This window comes from Capronia coronata (assembly GCF_000585585.1).
Source record: "Capronia coronata CBS 617.96 chromosome Unknown acBCG-supercont1.8, whole genome shotgun sequence".
Lineage (NCBI taxonomy): Eukaryota > Fungi > Ascomycota > Eurotiomycetes > Chaetothyriales > Herpotrichiellaceae > Capronia > Capronia coronata.
Window position 1 is genome coordinate 649,957 of NW_006912900.1, and position 17,968 is coordinate 667,924.

Below are 17,968 nucleotides of genomic sequence, written 5' to 3' on the forward strand. Positions count from 1 at the left end.
AATGCACATATAACTCGTACGGTGCTGAAGCTCCCGCCAGTGGTATTTTAGTCCAGTTTTGCTGCACGACCATTAGGTACCTTAGGTATGCATGGCTACCTGAGTAAACCCTGTATCCATCCACCAGACGGTCGGTGAAGCGTCAACAACACCTTGCTTGGAGAGCTAACAACGTACATCTGTTTCACTAGCACTGCAGCTATCGATTGGCGTTGTTCGGAGTATTATGACCGTGGCCATGTGTACCTCTGTATCTATCTATCAATCGGACACTTGGTCAGTGCCTGGCAGATACAATCGATACGAGCCACGGCCTCCGCGCAACTCTAAAAGTTTCCTGGGTCCACCAGTCGATCGATCCAGCTCCAACCAATATATGCAACAGTAAGTATAATGGCAGTGCTCGAATACCATCAGTCTTCTCCTGGATGGTATGAATTTCGATCTGGGCACAAACTCGAGCTTGAAAACCCGAATCTGGAGCTTGACGCGTCGTTCGCGAGAATTGCTTCCGACGCGTAACGCGTGGTCCGAAAACGGAAAGGCCAGAATTCATCCTCTTCATCACCTGACTCGCATTCTTCGACTTCAGCCTTCATCTCATTGTTCAACAGCTGCTTCTAGGCTGGCCATCGTCGAGCGCTCAGACAGTCGGAGTCTTCTGAATGAATCTTGCTTGCGCATTGTCAGCTCTCAGCACTGTGGTCAACCCTGCGAATGACCCGTTGTGGTATGCAGTGCGTGGAAGACGTACACCCAGCATTGGGCACCTCCCTAGCAGGCTCTGTCCATGGCGGTAGGGTATGGCCTCAGAATCGAGAAGTCTTCTGTTTTGCCAAAGATTCGAATGCTCCGAAGCGAACACACTTTCCTGGCTTCTCAATGTGAAGCAGGATGCGAGCACTAAAAGGACATTCTCCGACCCTTTGTCTCGCCGTCGATTTCTTACCACGTGCGCACGTCTTATCCATCATGGCCTTTGTTTGTTTCCGTGCTCTCGTCAGCTTGCAACATCCAGTCCACATTCCTATAGGATGCCACATGGCTGTCTTGCTCGACCATCCCTTGAACAACACCTGATTGCTTGTTGCGGCAAACTCTTCATGTTGATCCACCAATCCACCATAGAGCCGATCTCTCGTCGCGGCGCGTCCGCGTCCCAAAGCAGCCATTTGTTCTCTTTCATCGTTTCTCTCTCGAACAAAAGCATGGCTTCGGGTTCTGACATCCTCGCCCCTCTCTCTTCCTCTCTCAGATCGACCCTCTCTGTGAAGCCCCTGGCAAGCCGTCAACATGACCAACTTCCAAGGAGCCTTTCTGGTAATCGTATTCACCTTGACCTTTGGCAATGTTGATGCTTTCTGGCGGATGGTGTGCGGCACCGTCCAGGTAGGCAGAGTCGATCCCATCATCTCTCCTGGTGGGATCTCCGGACACTGTCATACCATTGCCGGACCGAATAGTATGTTTCGATTGAGATGACATTCCCTCGATGCTAATCATGGACAGACATCAACACCACCTCGACCTTTGACAGTCTGCAGGCATCATACTGCACCTCGTGCAGCATCCAAAAGGATAAGAGTGCTTACTGGACCCCTCAACTGTACTATAGGCATCGCAATGGCTCTTTCGAGGAAGTCCCACACGACGGAACTGTCGTCTACTATCTGGACCGTGGAGTCGACATTGCCAACATCGTTGCTTTCCCGCCCGGATTCCGTGTTCTTTCTGGAGACTCGGCTGCACGGGCCTATGATCCAACAACCAATACTTATGGAAATAAGCAGTACGGCGGCCGACCTGTTGCTGATCGAACTAGCTTTGCTTGTCTCGACAGCAGCGGTCCTATGCCTGAGACCCCTGGATTCAACGTGACTCGGTGTAGTTCCGGTCTACGTGCGCAAATCCACTTCCAGAGCTGCTGGGATGGGGTCAATCTGTTCAAGTCGGACCAGAGCCACGTTGCATACCTGTCCGGCATAGACAACGGGGTCTGTCCGCCTACGCATCCGAAGTTGCTGCCTCATCTGTTCTTTGAAATCATTTATTCGGTCAACAGCGTCGACCAGTCCGATGGAGGGATGTTTGTCTTCGCCAATGGTGACACCACGGGCTATGGCTTCCACGGTGATTTCTTGAATGGTTGGGATCCGCAAGTGCAGGCCGATGCCATCAGCCAATGTATGGGACCTCAAGCCACGAACGGCGGCCAGATTGGTCTCTGCCCTCCTCTCGCTGCTTCTGTGGATCCGTACTACAGTCGGAACTGTCCCGAGCAGCAACCCTTGGTCAACGAGACTGTTCATGGCATGCTTAAAGTCCTCCCCGGCTGTAATCCCCCGACTGGAGGACCGCTCCGTGCCGCTCAGAACACCTGCCCTGTCCAGCCGGCGCTCAATTACATCCCCAACCAGGACTACAAGAACCGGTCGGTGGCAATCCCTGGAGACAAGGTCGGGACTTGGCAATATATGGGTTGTTCATACGACACAGGAACACCGCGCCCGCTGGCCGGTCTCGGCTACTCAAACACCACAGGCATGACCATTGATACTTGCACCGCCTTCTGTAAGAAGAATGGTTACTTCCTCGCCGGCCTTGAGTATTCAACACAATGCTACTGCGCCAGCGCCATGTCTCAGATCCTGCAGGACCCCATTACGTGCTCTTGGCAGTCTTACATGATCTGCAGCGGCAACAATTTCCAGTTCTGCGGCGGCCAGGGGCTTATGCAGATCTGGAACGACACAACATACTCGGGTCCTGCGATCAAAGGTGTCCCTGTCGCTGGCAAGACCAACCTGACTCTACCTTCGCGTGGAAATGCCACGTACCAGGGCTGTTTCATGGAAGGCGTTGGAGGCCGAGCCCTGACTGGAACCTCGTACTCGAACAGCAACAACATGTCACTGGAGACGTGTGCAGTGTTTTGCCAGAAGAGCAACTACGCAATGTTCGGCACCGAATATGGTCAAGGTATGTTATTCCGGAAACAAAATGGGCTTGTATTTTGTAGCCTCCCCTCCCTTTTCAAGAAACTTATGACTGATATGTTCGACTCCTAGAATGCTACTGCGGCAACACCGTTAGCACCACACAAGTCGGCCAAGGCAACTGCTCGTCCTTCTGCACGGGCGACAAGACCGAGTTCTGCGGCGGCGGGTCTCGCCTCTCAGTATGGTCGTTGTCATCATATACAACGGCCACACCATCTAGTGGAAGTGGCACCGGTGGTGGCAGTTCCTCGGGGACCCCTTCCTCCTCCTCATCGTCCGTCGCAGCGGTTCCCTCTGCAAGTGGCATCGCCTATCTCAACTGCTACAGCGAAACGAGCAACCCACGCGCCCTCGCAGCCGTGTTCAAGTCGTCGACTTCCATGACCGTCGACTCGTGCGCCCAGACGGCGCAGAGCCTGAACCTACAATACTTCGGGGTAGAATACGCGTCGCAGTGTCTGGCCGGTAGCACACTGGACCCGCGGTCCGGCGTGATCGCGTCGAACAAATGCAGCATGGCCTGCTCCGGCAACAACCGCCAGACATGCGGCGGGCCCAGCGCCATCAGCCTGTACAACAACACGCTGTATGTGAAACCGTTCAACCCCAACCCGGTCAACATCCACAACCAGCCCGGCTCGCAGTACGGCTATGTCGGCTGCTACAGCGAACCGGCGGGCGCGCGCGCACTGGGCTCCACGGCCAGTTACGGCGCGTACACCACCACCTCGACGACCCTGACGGTCGAGGCGTGCGCGGCGCTGTGTCTCGCCAAGGGCTATGCCTGGATGGGCGTCGAGAACGGGAACCAGTGTTTCTGCAACGGCGCCGGCATCATCAATGGCGCGGCCAAGTCCGCAGGCGGCGATGCTGACTGTGCCATCACCTGTGTTGGAAATGCGCAGGAGAACTGTGGCGGGACGGCCAAGCTGAATATCTACCAGCTCAAGAGTGGGAGTGGCAGTGCGAAATACGCCACGCCGGCCAAGCGTGGGTGGAGGTTCAAGACGTGGTGAAGTGAAATGCATGTCGGGGATGGACGTCTGTAGATGTGATGTGAACCGATGCTGGAAACTGTGGTAGGGAGAAAAGTAGGAGCTTCCCAGGGTGACGGCTGGGGCGGAGGAGATACTACTCCTGTTGATGCATGTGGGTTGGTTTCAATTGCAGCTTCGCGGTCGATCTCTCAACATACCGCCTCCGCTTTACTACGTACACAGGTGGTGCATACGTCTAGCATTTGCGTATATGGGCTTGACGGCAACAGAGCGGCTACTTGTACAGATGGGAGGCAATATAGCTTGATTGTAACAAACCTTTACACTCAAGTCTAAACTCTGCCAGTAGCCAAAACTGAATGAAATACAGTTGTCCTCAAAGCTCCAACCGAAGCATCTCTCAGAATGACAATGATCTGCGCTTATGCCCATGCGCTCTTCTTCGCCAACCCACATGCGCACTCGGTTTTCCTGACGAGCGCGCCCTTTTCAAGTGAAGCTTCAAAGAACCCGTTGCATCTGATTGAACTACCCGAATCAACTTCCACCCTTCCGTGCTGTGGCTGCTTGGCCGATGGTAGCTTGGATACATAACCTTGGCTGAAGCCAGAATGTAACGGGCATTTCTGCGGAAAGTGTGTTTGATACATGCATCCGGGTTTGCGATTGTGCGCATGGCCAAGGCGAGATTCCCGTAGAGCACCGGCGTCCCTTCCAGCCAGACTTTCCGGCACACTCGCAGGAACTGGGCGGACCGGCCATTGCTGTCCGCATAATATCGACCATTGAGGAGACGGGACCAGTACATGTCGTCAGCCGGCATAGAGGCATCGGAGAAGGACTGTTTCGGAGTGACGCTGCGCAGCGTCGGATTTGTGGGGAAGAGACACAGGAGGACGTGGCTGTCGTCGACGAAGAGCTCGTGGTAGATTCTGTTCATGATTTCCGCCGGGTAGTTGAGAAAGCCCATCGGACCGGTGGGTCGGCGCGGTTCGAAGAATGGCAAATGATCCATTGCTGACGGTGTCGAGGAAATCTTGAGGAAAGGAGGTGGTAAAGGCCCGCCGTACACGCGCAATATAACGAAGGAACAAGACTGTACGGTGATGCGATGTGTGAAGATGCAATGTCAAGAGATGGAGATGAAAATGATGTTCCTGGCGATGGCTCCAGTATTGGTGCGATATACTGCCGGCAGTAGTAATGGTGATGGTGATGGTGATCTGGAAGAAGGAGAGGAGACTCTAGGTCGAGATCTCACGAATGTCTTCCCGCCTGGTGAGCACCAGAGGCAGAAGCAGAAGCAGGGGCGAGGGTGTCAAGTACAGTCATTCAACCGGTTTCATCGGCAGGAGCAGGCAAGAGATATTCTGGCATGCATTTCAGGCATACTAGCATTTCCGCTTCGTTGTTGTCGCTGCATTTGCATAATGAACCAAGAACCTAGACTTCTTCTGTCTCATCGTTTGCTCTTCTGCTGCTTGTTCCTCCTGGCCTTTTCGGAAGCGAACACCATGGAATGCTTCTCCTTTTTCTTGGACACTCTGTGTTCTTTCCGGTTGGAGTGTGACTTGCCTGACTGTGGCTTGACTGGCTTCATCTTTGCTCCTTGGGCATCGATTTCCATATCTAAAAGGTTCGAGTCAGTGTCTGCTGGGAGGAAGATGTAGGCATGCAAGCCCTACCTTCACCGCCGTCATTTGTGGACGGGTGTTCTGTCTCTTGCTCGGCTGAAACGTCGAGTGCCATGACCTTGTCCTCGGTCGGTCGAGGCTTCGCTGACAGTTCTTGCAGTTTTGCAGACAGTCTTGCGGTTCGAGCATCGTGGGCAGGCCCAAACACTTTGGTACGCAGGTTGCGGTGGTTGCGCTTGACGACGGACGCTCTGGCTGATTTGGCCATAGTGTTTGAAGAGGAAATTTGTAGATGGATGGGATCTGGTACAGGTGGGTGGTGTGTGAATGGCAGAATTTGTAGACTGTGTGCAATAGGTAGTCTGTGATCCTTCAGTACCGTATTAAGTAGGCTGGTGGTTTAATCGAGATTCTTTGCGGAGAGAGGGACAAGGCGAAGAATTTCTGCCGCTACGTCGATGAATTACAGCCAGTAGACGAAGTTCAACTCTTCAGATGGGGCTTTGGGCCCGAATAAATAGTACTATTAGGCTTGATATTGATAGGCTGCGACTTGCCTGCTGCCCATTCTCGCTCTCGCTCTCGCTCTCGCCATCTCCATCGCCATCGAACGCATCCAGATCACATCCACTCCATCACTCTCCCATCCATTCAATCACCTCGCATTTACTTCAACTTCCTCTATTGCTTCGACCGACTTCCCGCCTTCAGCCTGACGGCCCAACCTCAACCTCAACGCCAATACCAACACCAACACCAACACCAACACCAACGTTAACCTCATCGTCCAACCCCAAAGCCTCAACTTCACTCCTTTACCTTGACTTTCGGGCGCATGCTTCGACAATAACCATAGAACACCATTAGGGCAGCCGCCGTTCTGCCCATCATCAAAATCATGTTCGTCTACCGTCGCTAATCGATCTATCATTGTTGAATCCGCACCACGCCTGCGATCTTCCTCCTGCTCGAGTACGCCTTCCACCATGGCGGGATACGTGCAGGCGCAGGACCAGGTGCAGGCCATGGTGGCCCATGTCAAGACCTTGACCGTTGAAAAGTTGAAGATACTGCTACGGACTGAAGGATTGCCCGTGTCCGGCGTGAAGAGTGAATTACAGATAAGAGCCATTGCACGTATGGAACTGCCTCACCACTTCCTCTACCATTCTACCCGATCTAACCTCTCGCTAGATATCGAAAAGTTGCGAAATGCCGGCGACCAGGCAGGCTTGAGCCGGGTGCGTGGGAATATCAGAGGCCTTCCACCGATCTACAACTCCTCCAACACCTACCCTTCACCATACTCGACCCACACGCCGACCTCTTCGGCGTCGCCTCAATTCTCGTCGCCCAACCCTCATGCCTCCTATGCCATGTCTCCGAACTCACCCTATGCGCCCAGTAAGGATACAATCGGTCAATATGAAAGAGACGGTCTAACAGACATGACAGACCGCATAACATTCAAGGACTCGCCTTTTTACAGTATCGTCAAACCGCTCACCAATACGCTCGAGTGCAAAGGTGACTTTTCTGAGACAAATTCAAGCTTGTGTCCGGTAGCTGACCCGCAATAGCTCGAGAAACGACTCGCGACACAGCTCGTCTGACAGTCTCACTCACAGCGCCCCTCGCAGATCAACTCCAGACACAGCCGAATTTACGAGTCATGGTGTTCTGCGCCGCAGAGGGCTTTCAACCGTACTCTCGAGAGCACGACATTGCATTTCCCCATAACGTGGAACTGAAATGTAATTCAGACGAAGTCAAAGCGAATCTTCGTGGATTGAAGAACCGACCCGGGTCAACCAGGCCAGCCGATATCACCCATCTCATCAAGAAGAAGCCTAACTATCCGAACATTGTTGAGATGGTGTATGCGCTCACATCCAAGGTACGCCTGAGCATGGTGAATTTCTCTTTCTTCTGGCCTTTCCTGTTTATCCGATCTTTAATCAAGAACGATCATGCTAAACAGGGCAAATCTCAACCACAGAAGTACTATTTGATAGTCAATCTGGTGTCGCAAAAGCCGATTGACGTGATGGTGTCCGAACTCAGGCAGGGAAAGACCATCAGCAAAGAACAAGTCCTGCGTAACAGTACGTTTCAAGATCCGACCACCTGCTCTCTCGTGCTGACAGACAACAGTGCGGACAAAAGCTGAAGACCCCGACATCGTGGCCACATCAAGCGTCCTTTCCTTGAAAGATCCGGTGGCGTACAGTCGAATCCTCACCCCTTGCCGGTCGATCGCATGCAATCACAACCAGTGCTTCGATGCGTCCGCTTATCTACAACTCCAGGAACAGGCCCCTACGTGGACCTGTCCGATCTGTTACAAACCTGCTCCATGGGATCATCTGGCGCTGGATTTGTATGTTAACGACATTCTGAATTCAACGCCGGACGATGTTGAAGCGGTCGCTGTCGAGCCTGATGGACGATGGCATATTCAACGGGATGATGATGCCTCAAATCGCAACACCAATCCTACTCCAAGTGATGATGACGAAGACGATGACGATGACGAAGATCTTGTCGTAATACCGGGACGAGCAGATTACAAAGCCAAGGTTGAAACCCTTACACCCCACAGCGTCAGGACACCTCCTCTCTCATCGAGAGAAGATTCGACGGTTCCGTCGACCTCGAGACACGCCAAAAGACCACGCGAAAATGTCATCGACCTGACTCTCAGCGATGATGACGACGATCAGCCGGCGCCGAAGCAACCGAGAACAACCGAGACTCCTTCCGATCTTACACGGTCTCGACCTGTGAGTGACCGGTTCAACTTCCAAATGCCTATGCATTCACCGTCTCAAATTCCGAATCGGTTCAACACATCACTCTGAGGACGTGAAGATCAGCATTTTAGCGCGGCGTTCAGGGTGGGACATACTGATGAGCGGCGGTTCGGACTCGGCTTCTCGGGGCTGTAGCGCGGTCAAAAGGGCGTTCATGCATTTTATGGCATCAGGTGGGGCTATACCAGTGCTTTTCACGAGGAGGCTTTTTGAGCTGCGAAGGGTCAGGGCTGAGCACATGTTTTGCATGATGGGAGGCGAGCCACGACGGCATGGATAGTTGTGAGGATTGTCCCCTTGTCCTCGGGATGGGCGTCGAATTTCTCCTGGCTCAAAGGTAGACTATGAAGCCGACATGCACCAGAGTTGCCAAAGACTATGGTTGGCGTGAGAAGTAGCGCACAATAAAATGCAATGCCCGAATCATGTCTCCATTGCTCTTATGGACGCAGCGTGGTCCCCGTACGGTTCGACTGTGTAGGGGTTGTACTGACGATGACTACTATTTTACAGCTGTTTCGTTCTCTCCAGAAATATGTCGCTGAAGCCGCTTGAGGACGGCAGCACATCACCGTCTCACCAGAACGGCGCAAACACACCATCTCTTGGACTGCTCCTTGGTCTCTCCCTCTCGCACAGGCAGCCAAGGCCTTCGAATGCCGCTGACATCGATCTCGAAAATCTCCGCCGCTCGCAGCCGTCCTTGCACCTCAGCAAGCTCTGGATCTGGATCTGCATCTGCATCTGCATCTGCATCTTCCCCGTTATGGCCATCGCCATCACCATCGCCATTTTCATTCTTCCACTCGCCCGTGGCGACCTTGAAGAAATGCCGGACGATCCCACGACCGGTATGGAACCCGGCCACGACAAATACACAGGCTTGATCATCGGGTTGGTGTTGTTGTGAAGATGGAGATGAAGATGGAGCTGGAGCTGTAGGTGAGGATTCCAGGTACCGCAGGATCGTCTTGACCAGGTTCACATGCTGCATCGGCATCCAGAGACAATCTGCGATGATGATTCTGTCGAAAGAGTCGGGTTGAGACGGGGCCGGTTTGCCGTAGTGGCTGGTCAGATACATTTTGCTGGTCCCCCATGTGTATCCGAACACGTCCACGTTTGTTATGGATGTCGCTTCGGTTTCGGTGTCGATGTCGGTACTGGTGTCGATATCGATGGTAGTAGGTTTGGTTTCGGGCTCAGACTCAACCCCAGCCTTGGATCCCGTGGATCCGACACGGTCGTTGATTTCCAAAGTTGGCTTCTGTCCAGAGGACAAAGACGTGTCTGGGACATCACTTCGCTTTCGTCGTCGTTTGAGAACGTTATCTCTGACGTTCTGCTCAATTGCCCCGCTCGTCAAGGCAGGCGAAGAGGGATGATCCGTGATCGTGACCGACGCTGCGCCAGCCAGCGCGCAGATCAGCGACGGAAGAGCCGTTCCTAAGGTGGTCACCAGACACGAAGGTCAGCAAACTGGACGATTCAGGACATGAGAATTTGATCTTGTCAGCTTCAAGGTTGATGAAATGAAGGCTCTCCGGTGCCGCTTTGAAGCCACGAAGATTCTCTCATCTTTTGCTGGAAAGAGACACGGGTGGTATTTGGTATGTTATGGCTGTGGCTGTAGCTGCTATCACGTATACGTACCAGCTCCTAATTCAAGAACCCGCTTCCCTCTCACATCCCAGTACTTCTTGTTCCATTGGACCAGGACGTGCGTTGGGTCCTGCGTATCCAGGCGATCTCGTTCTCCGCGCTCACTTCTAGGCTGGTGCTCTTCTTCTCCAACACCGTCATGATCTTGACTAGCTGTCTCAATGGCATCTGCGGCAATCACGCCGGCATTCCACAAGTGGTGTGCAAACAGTTTTCGACCTTCCTCGAACCCCGGGTAGGCTGGGATGCGCAGCGCCAGATCCCCAAACCGCGGAGAATGGTATGTCACGCTCGACCCGGGCGTGCCGTGACTGTTGGGGGCGTCGTCGGTGAAGAGGGCCGGCAGGGCCGACGAGAAGATGTCTTCGGCTTCCGGGGTTGGAGGGGCGGGAAGCGAAATGCGTGATAGGAACATGGTGTTAAGACGGGTACGGGTACGGGTACGTGGGGAGAATGAGAATGAGAATGATCTGTGACATTGGAGGGATCGAGAGAGTGGTTGGAGCATGTATCTGTATCGGTGTCAGTGTCGTTCCCAGGCCCAGTCAGTACCTCTTCCACGACCCTCTTGACATGAGCATGAGCCGTCTTGAGACTGTTGGTCGTGGAGAGGATACCTTATGTATTACCTAGGCGTCTGGAGTTGAAGACGAGGAAACGAAATTGTTCTCCATTCGAGGCTGACCGAGATAAGATGAGATGCAAGGCTGTGCGGGGTGAAGATTAGATTAGATAAGATTAGATTTTGTCGATACCAGAAATCTTTTCGACCGTTCTAAGGCTCCATGTTGTTGGTTATCCTTCGACGTCCCTCCTGTTTAAACTATCGAGATACCAGAGTAATATGTACAGAGGTTGATCCTTCCCTCCCGTGGTCATCTCTTCATCCGTCAGTCAACACTGCAGGATCAGATCAACAGTGGGAAAGGACATGTCGAGATCACCTACCCGTCCAGCCCACCTTGACCCAAGCGAACTAGGAACGAAAGAGTAGTGAGTACGTCCCTACCATCCATCCTGTCAGAAAGTCCCTTGAACCCAAGATACCCTGCCAGTGTGGAGTCTTCATCTTCGTTCAAGGAATTCCGTCTGACAACTGCCGTTCGCACGGTCTCCGACTGCAGCTGGGATCGATACTATCAGAATGATCTAGACAATGGTTCTGACCATGACCATGACGACAAAAGCGACCAAGAGGACAGAGACGATACTGCTCCCACAGATCCTCCAGAGCCATCAGAGCTTGAGTCATGGTTCGACGACGTCGGCGCTCCAGAAAAGACTCTCGCGTTTTTGACTTCGACGACATTTCCCCTTGCACCGAATTACACTCCTGTCACCAACAAGACTCCAAACTCGACCACAAAGACGGCCACTGATGGTCATAGTCCCACTAGCACTACTACCCGTGGATTACCTACCGTTCTGGATCTCGGCACGGGCAATGGCAGTGCACTGTTCGCACTGAGGCTTGAAGGAGGGTATGCCGGACGCATGGTCGGCGTTGATTACTCGTTGCAGAGTATTGAATTGGCGCGGAAACTGTGGCGACAGTATTCAGCCTCAACCTCGGCCTCGGCCTCGTCAGATTCGAACAGGAATTCGAATCCGCATTCGGACCCATCTTCGAATACGAAATCATCTTCCAGCGCCACATCCCCTGCGCCAGCTACAACTACAGATATATCCGAAGCAAGCACAACACCATCAGAAACCACCGGGGGAGGAAACGGGGATATCACCTTCCAAGTCCTCGATCTGATCAACGACACTCCGACCGAGCAAGCATGGTGGCCTATCGAGTCAGACGGCTTTGATCTGGTTCTGGACAAAGGCACGTTCGATGCCATCTCGTTGTCGTCGGCGACCGTTTCGGTGGGACCAGGTCCTAGTAACGACTCTGACGGCGCTTTGTCCGTCCGTGAGCGGCGCGTGTGTGAGCTCTATCCGGCAAAAGTGCTGTCGATGGTCAAGCCTGGCGGCTTCCTGCTGGTGACCAGCTGTAATTGGACTGAAGAGGAAGTGATATCGTGGTTCACGAGTGCTACATTACCACGCACGGAGGAGTCGGGAGGACGCTTCGAGGTCTACGATACGATCAAGTATCCGGTCTATGAGTTTGGCGGCCAGAAAGGTCAGGGAGTGGCAAGCGTGTGCTTCAGGAGAATAGTATGAATCCAGACCTGTTCTCTGATGCTTGATCTCTTGGTCTGTCACGCTTCTCATTCACGATATGTTATCTGGTGTAGCGCGTGTGCTATATGCCAGGATCGCAGAATCTTCGTTCAAGCTTGCCGCGGGGCACGATCCCACGCGAGATGATAGCCACCGTGTCAGGACGCTAATCTAGCTCATCAACATATTCACAGCCCAAGGAACCGACAACTGTCGAAGGTCTCCGTAGTGTTGGCCCACGCCGATAAACTGCACTGGCACTGAAGTGGCATGGACCAGACTGATCATGGTCCCGATGCCAGATCCGACAGTGTCGATCTTGGACACGATAAAGCCGTCGAGCTTCCGATTCTTGCCCAGTGCTTTGGTGAAGTTCTGCGCTTGTCCCACGGAATCGTTGCCGACCAAAGCCTCCGCAACCTGGAGGATCAAATCCGGCTTTGCAAGATCGACCAGCTTCTCGAGCGACGCCATGAGCTGGGTGTTTGTGTGCGCGCGTCCCGCAGTATCGACCAGGACAACCTGATAGTCGTTGGCAGCCGCAAAAGCGACCGCATCTTTGGCCACATTGGCGGCATCTTTGCCATAGCCTCGTTCGTAGATGTCGACCGCGCCCAAGTTCTCTCTGGCCGTAAGCTCCTTCAGGTTTCGCACATGGACATTCAGCTGTTCCACTGCACCAGACCTGAATGTATCTCCTGCAGCGATCAGGACGCGATAGTTGTTCTGCAGAAGAAAATAGCAGAGTTTTGACAGATTGGTCGACTTCCCAACGCCGTTGACTCCGAGAATCGTGATCACGAATGGCCGCGGTTTGGCTTTCGCCCCTGATGGCTTGGCAACAGTCTCTATCTGCTGCAGAAGATCCAACGACGACCGGGGTGTCAGTATCCGCCGTAGTGAGGTCTCCAGTGCCGGGCGCAAGGCTGTCTCGATAGACTCAAAGGCTCCCGTCTTTTTTCCAATCATCTCCTCTTCGACGCCTTGGCGAATTCGGACCGCAGCTTCGCGGGCCACGTTCTTGCTGATGAGGTGTTCCTCCATAGCCTTCAGGGGCTTTTCCAGGTCTTCCTTCGTCAACGTCTTCCCTCCAACAATGTTTCTGAAGTAGCCCGAGATCGCCCCAAGTTTGGTCGCGCCAGTCCCGTTAGTCTCGGCTTTGCCTGAATCGGCGGACTTCAGGATCTTTGTGACTTCATCGCCGAGGTCTTTCAATACGAATTGACCTTGCTTGTTTTTGGTGCCCCAACTCTCCTGACTGATCGCCTCTGGCGGGGGGGATCTTACACCTGCCTCTCCGGTAGCATCCGAGTCGACGGCCGAGTAGTCGAGGGTTTTGTCGTCTGCTTCGTCAGCCATTCCATCTGGACCCCAGACACGTCCCTTCTTCGCAGCTTTCTGAGGTGTTCTGGGTCTCCTTGTCTCATCGCCAGAAGAAGCATTTGTAGTTGCGGCGTGCACTGCCTTCCGGGCTCTGCGCGAACCCCGACTCGCCGGCCTCGCTTTCTCTGTCAACAAATGTCCTGCAACCCCTGGCAGAGGACTGGTCGGGCGCGGTGAATCGGGCGATTGAGCAGGAAGGTCTTCTGCGACTTCCCCATTCACCGTTGGCACAGCTCGTGGCTGCGCCTTGAGAAGCTGAGGCAGCTCCGGCGGCGGTGGACCCCCAGTGTCCGCCTTTTCTGCATTGACCTTCTTCTCCTCCTGCACTTCAACTCGAGGGATCTCGGCGCTGACAGCCCCGCCCGTGGTCTGATCCAGTCTGCGCAGTTCTTCATCGTAGTATTTGTCAAACGGGTATTTCAGAACAGCATAGTCAAGTTCTTCCAACTGCCCTCTGTATACTTCCACGAATATGGTTCGGATGTCATCGAGGAGTTTGTCGACCCATGTGAGATGGAGAAGGGACTGGTAGACCGCCACGAACATCAGGCCTAGGTCTTTGACGAGTGTGTATTTCAAGGTGTATTTGTCATGTTTGTAGGCAGGATGGCCGGAGTTTGTCACGGGTGGTCGAACTTTCTCCTCGATAAAGACATCGTTGATCAAACTGTTGACTGCGATGGCGCCGATATTAGAGGTGGATCTAGACCATAACACCACTCCGGAAGTGGTGAGGATCTCGAAGGCGTCCAGCATGATGAGAGAGATTGGTAAGGCACTGCGACAGACAGAGGCAGTCAAAGAACCATGCGCAGAGCCGGGAAGGCTCAACTTTCAGTCACAAACTTGACACGACTCGTTACTGTCGCTATCACCGATTGACGGACACTGACGTCGAAATATCATATCTCATGCTTTCCAATGCGCCGCCGTAATCGCTTGGCCGCAACTTATGTACGGGGAGTCATTCAACCCATTAGCGCATTATCTAATATGTACATCCCATTCCCCCAGATGGAGGATGATATCTGAACTTGTCAGGACGAAGCCTGCAATCTCTAGGACAAGATACTGACTCATCAGACACCATGAGGGGCGACAAAGAGTCACTGCTGGGCTCTTCATGCATGGTCTGTAGGTCTTTGCCGTCACGAACGCCGCCATTGGTTTCATGCGCCAGGCGAACGTATCACGTCCTCTCACCCCTCATATTGCTACCTAGGTACAGACGTGCTGTCTCCGACTGTGGAGAGTTCATTTGCCAGCGTCACATAGTATTGACCTGACGATCGACTTGCAAAGATCAACGCAATGATTGGACTCCTGACTGACCAAGCTCGTGCTTAACACATTCACTATTAGATCGGCTTTTGATACTACATGACACTTGATATAAGCAGGTCGATAAAATGACAAATGTATTCAAAAAGCATCGCGACAAGCTCGCCGGAGCCTGGAGCCTGGTCTCATGGGAGATGTACGACGCAGAAGGACCTGAGAAGAAACTCGTCTCTCGTCCACACGGCGATAAGCCTCTCGGTAAAGTGGTCATCTCTCAATCCGGATATCTCTGCGCTATCCTGGTCAAACCGGCTAGCCTGACACCACTTCAATCTGATGACTGGAGCAAGGCCTCGGACGAAGAAGTCTTGCGCATCGGACGGAATCTAACTTCTTATGCCGGGCCCATGGATCTTCATGAAACGAAGGACGGAGGGTTGCTGTGGCACACGACTGTTGAGATTGCCAACAATCCAAATTGGATTGGAAAACTACAGACTAGGCGGGCCGAGTATAGCGAGCAGGACGGAGTCGCATATATGACCCTTCGACCAGTCAAGGCATATGTTCATAAAGTTGGTCTCCTGCTCTCATTTTGGCTTCCGCATCAATAGCACAAGGCCTGGCCCTAACTTCTCGTCCAGGATGGTACTCAGACTTGGGGAGTTCTCAAGTGGAAGAAGGTTGCGACATGACGTCGAATCATATGTGGCTTTTGGGGAGATTCGGACTTGGATCGCACGAGCAGACTGTCGAAGCGGCAATACCAAATAAAGGAGTTTCAGCTGGAGAGTTTCCATAGCATTTCGCTCGATACCTTGTGTATCATTCTTTTCCGTCACTTGAGGTCTTTTTGGCACACAATACATCGACATGACCACCAATATCACCTACCTCTGCCTGGCGTCACTTGCTGATGCTATCACACCCTCAACCAGACTTTGCTCCACTCGCTTTACCATCCTCGTTCGGTCAAGTTCCCAAGTCGACGTCGTCTCAGTCATGTATTGCTTGACCCATGGCGGGTTTTGTTACAGACCAATTTCAGCCACTGCCGAGAGACATACACTTGCTCTCTTTTCTTCCCTCTCTTCTATTCCACCTTAGATCTATCCCACGGCTTTCCATCCCGCCAGAAGCCTTCCACGACTGGCTTCCGCCCTGGTTTCCCATTCCTCGGTAGTTCGTTCAGCCAGTCCCACCTACACTTCTCTTTCCACCCTCTCTCCTGCCAATCGTTTAGAGTCAATTCTGGGTCTTCATTGAGGGTGGGTAGGTGTTTGTGAAGTGTTTTGTCATGTGCCAGACAGACAAGGACTTGGGGAGAGCTTTCAAAAGCCAACAACTTGTCCACCGACTCCTGGGCAATAGGTGGGTCGACATAAGCGGACTTCTCATGAGCGGAGACTCTGAAGAAGGGTGTCTTCTTCTTTTCATCAAGATCGGCCCCGTGCGGGAGAAGCGGGTGGTGGTCCGTGAATAAGGTGCAAGGGCAAGGACTTGGAAAATAGGCAGGATCGGCGTCCAGAACTTCGGCGGGAATATGGTCGGGCATCAGATATGTTGGATTCGGCCGAAGGTCTCCTACAAAATGGCAGATATCTCCTCCTAGCAGCAGAAAAGTGCTGTCGTCGCCAGCAGTCGTCCGCGCAAGCCCGCACATATGCCCTAGACAGTGTCCTGGAGTGTCTATTACATTTCCAATGTTTAGCCATACCCATTGAAGAACCCACTTAATCCTTCTCCAGAAATCATGGACGAATGAGATTTTGCGATAGGGAACATACCAAGCAGGTAGAACGATCCATCACCAAAGAAGTCGTAGGCGGCAAACCCGTCGATCCGAAGGTTGGACTTGAAGTCGATCTCTCTAAGTTGACGGCCCCTGAAGTCTGAACTGCAGACAGGCGAGTCTGGGTGTTCTGGGAAGCCTGGGAGCAGGGCTGGCGAGTCCTTGAAGCCGGGTCCGACCACAAGTTCGGTTGATGATGGGAATAAGGACATGTTGCCTGTGTGATCCCAATGGTAATGCGACCATATGACAGAAGCTAAGACGCAATGCTTGTGATCAGATGTGCAGAAGAAGGTAGAATACACCAAGTTATGGAACCATTTGAGATACCTTCATAGTCGGGTCAGAAGTCTGAAAGGACCACTTACATATCGATTCTAGACTGATGCCTTTCTCGACGAGAATCTCACTCGTATCCCTATCAACCCGCAGACTCGGGATCACCTTTCCAAGGCGTTCCTGGATCATCGCCGCGAGATTCCAGTAGTCTTTGCGAACGCCGAGGTCAAACATGATTTTCTTCCCAGATGGTTCATGTTCTATAAGGAACGCGGCGCAGGTCATGTTCATGGTCTCTTGTCCCTTCTGGGCTGGCTCGATGAATGATTCCGCCCTTACGGTCAGGACTGCAGTGGTGTCTATCAACCTCACCCGGACCGTGCTATTGGAGAATGGGAGCTTCAGGACAGAGGGAGCCATTTTGCGCTGGATTTGGAAGCAATCTCTTCGAGGAAATAGGCGATCGTGCCGCACAAGCCTGTGTTCAGATGTTTGTCGAGATACACGCCGAATGGAGGTTGAGAAGTGTTTGCAAAAGATGTTGTAATTCGATACCAGAAATTCGGCAATGTACCGGCAGTGATGATGTTAGCTAAGGTACCTTATGCAGCCTTTCGACTCCAAATAAGTGTCACGGAGTATCCGCTTTGCTGTTTATGCGCTTTAAGGACAATGCAATGCCGTGAACCGGGTGTTCTTGCAACCGAGGTGGCAGGCGTCGAGGCCTGGAAGCATGTAAGAAGCGACTGATATTGCTTTGACTCCCGATATGACAGAGAGAGAAAAAGCTCATGGCACAGCCTTGTGATACACGTGATGACTATTTGCTATGAGGTTCAGCCTCGCGCTACCCCTGAACAAATCCAGTCACGTGCGGCGCGTCACTGTTAAGGCGGCGTCAACATCATCCTCAGACATTCAACCATGGACACATTTCCACATCACCAGCACA

At 52.8% G+C, this 17,968-nt stretch overlaps 9 protein-coding genes across 9 annotated transcripts; 4 read left to right on the top strand and 5 right to left on the bottom strand.

The window, feature by feature from the left end:
• Positions 1-1,293: 1,293 nt before the first annotated feature.
• On the top strand, positions 1,294-4,015 carry A1O1_08481 (uncharacterized protein; the record flags this gene model as incomplete). Its single annotated transcript, XM_007729341.1, has 3 exons — positions 1,294-1,462; positions 1,510-2,979; positions 3,069-4,015. The coding sequence occupies 3 exons, from the start codon at positions 1,294-1,296 to the stop codon at positions 4,013-4,015; spliced, it is 2,586 nt and encodes an 861-aa protein (XP_007727531.1).
• Positions 4,016-4,397: 382 nt separating this feature from the next.
• Positions 4,398-5,012, bottom strand: A1O1_08482 (uncharacterized protein; the record flags this gene model as incomplete). The annotated part of the gene is made up of 1 exon (XM_007729342.1): positions 4,398-5,012. The coding sequence occupies one exon, from the start codon at positions 5,010-5,012 to the stop codon at positions 4,398-4,400; it is 615 nt and encodes a 204-aa protein (XP_007727532.1).
• Positions 5,013-5,456: 444 nt separating this feature from the next.
• Positions 5,457-5,899, bottom strand: A1O1_08483 (uncharacterized protein; the record flags this gene model as incomplete). Its single annotated transcript, XM_007729343.1, has 2 exons — positions 5,457-5,626; positions 5,683-5,899. The coding sequence occupies 2 exons, from the start codon at positions 5,897-5,899 to the stop codon at positions 5,457-5,459; spliced, it is 387 nt and encodes a 128-aa protein (XP_007727533.1).
• Positions 5,900-6,617: 718 nt separating this feature from the next.
• A1O1_08484 (uncharacterized protein) lies at positions 6,618-8,492 on the top strand (the record flags this gene model as incomplete). The annotated part of the gene is made up of 6 exons (XM_007729344.1): positions 6,618-6,768; positions 6,826-7,035; positions 7,087-7,158; positions 7,212-7,528; positions 7,631-7,736; positions 7,786-8,492. 6 exons carry the CDS (start codon positions 6,618-6,620, stop codon positions 8,490-8,492), a joined length of 1,563 nt encoding a protein of 520 aa, XP_007727534.1.
• A 520-nt stretch (positions 8,493-9,012) lies between these two features.
• Positions 9,013-10,521, bottom strand: A1O1_08485 (uncharacterized protein; the record flags this gene model as incomplete). Its single annotated transcript, XM_007729345.1, has 5 exons — positions 9,013-9,153; positions 9,265-9,581; positions 9,747-9,890; positions 10,098-10,199; positions 10,242-10,521. 5 exons carry the CDS (start codon positions 10,519-10,521, stop codon positions 9,013-9,015), a joined length of 984 nt encoding a protein of 327 aa, XP_007727535.1.
• Positions 10,522-11,037: 516 nt separating this feature from the next.
• A1O1_08486 (uncharacterized protein) lies at positions 11,038-12,281 on the top strand (the record flags this gene model as incomplete). The annotated part of the gene is made up of 2 exons (XM_007729346.1): positions 11,038-11,099; positions 11,162-12,281. 2 exons carry the CDS (start codon positions 11,038-11,040, stop codon positions 12,279-12,281), a joined length of 1,182 nt encoding a protein of 393 aa, XP_007727536.1.
• A 171-nt stretch (positions 12,282-12,452) lies between these two features.
• A1O1_08487 (fused signal recognition particle receptor) lies at positions 12,453-14,420 on the bottom strand (the record flags this gene model as incomplete). Its single annotated transcript, XM_007729347.1, has 1 exon — positions 12,453-14,420. The coding sequence occupies one exon, from the start codon at positions 14,418-14,420 to the stop codon at positions 12,453-12,455; it is 1,968 nt and encodes a 655-aa protein (XP_007727537.1).
• A 653-nt stretch (positions 14,421-15,073) lies between these two features.
• Positions 15,074-15,559, top strand: A1O1_08488 (uncharacterized protein; the record flags this gene model as incomplete). The annotated part of the gene is made up of 1 exon (XM_007729348.1): positions 15,074-15,559. One exon carries the CDS (start codon positions 15,074-15,076, stop codon positions 15,557-15,559), a length of 486 nt encoding a protein of 161 aa, XP_007727538.1.
• A 479-nt stretch (positions 15,560-16,038) lies between these two features.
• A1O1_08489 (uncharacterized protein) lies at positions 16,039-17,436 on the bottom strand (the record flags this gene model as incomplete). The annotated part of the gene is made up of 3 exons (XM_007729349.1): positions 16,039-16,634; positions 16,733-16,993; positions 17,106-17,436. The coding sequence occupies 3 exons, from the start codon at positions 17,434-17,436 to the stop codon at positions 16,039-16,041; spliced, it is 1,188 nt and encodes a 395-aa protein (XP_007727539.1).
• Positions 17,437-17,968: the final 532 nt, after the last annotated feature.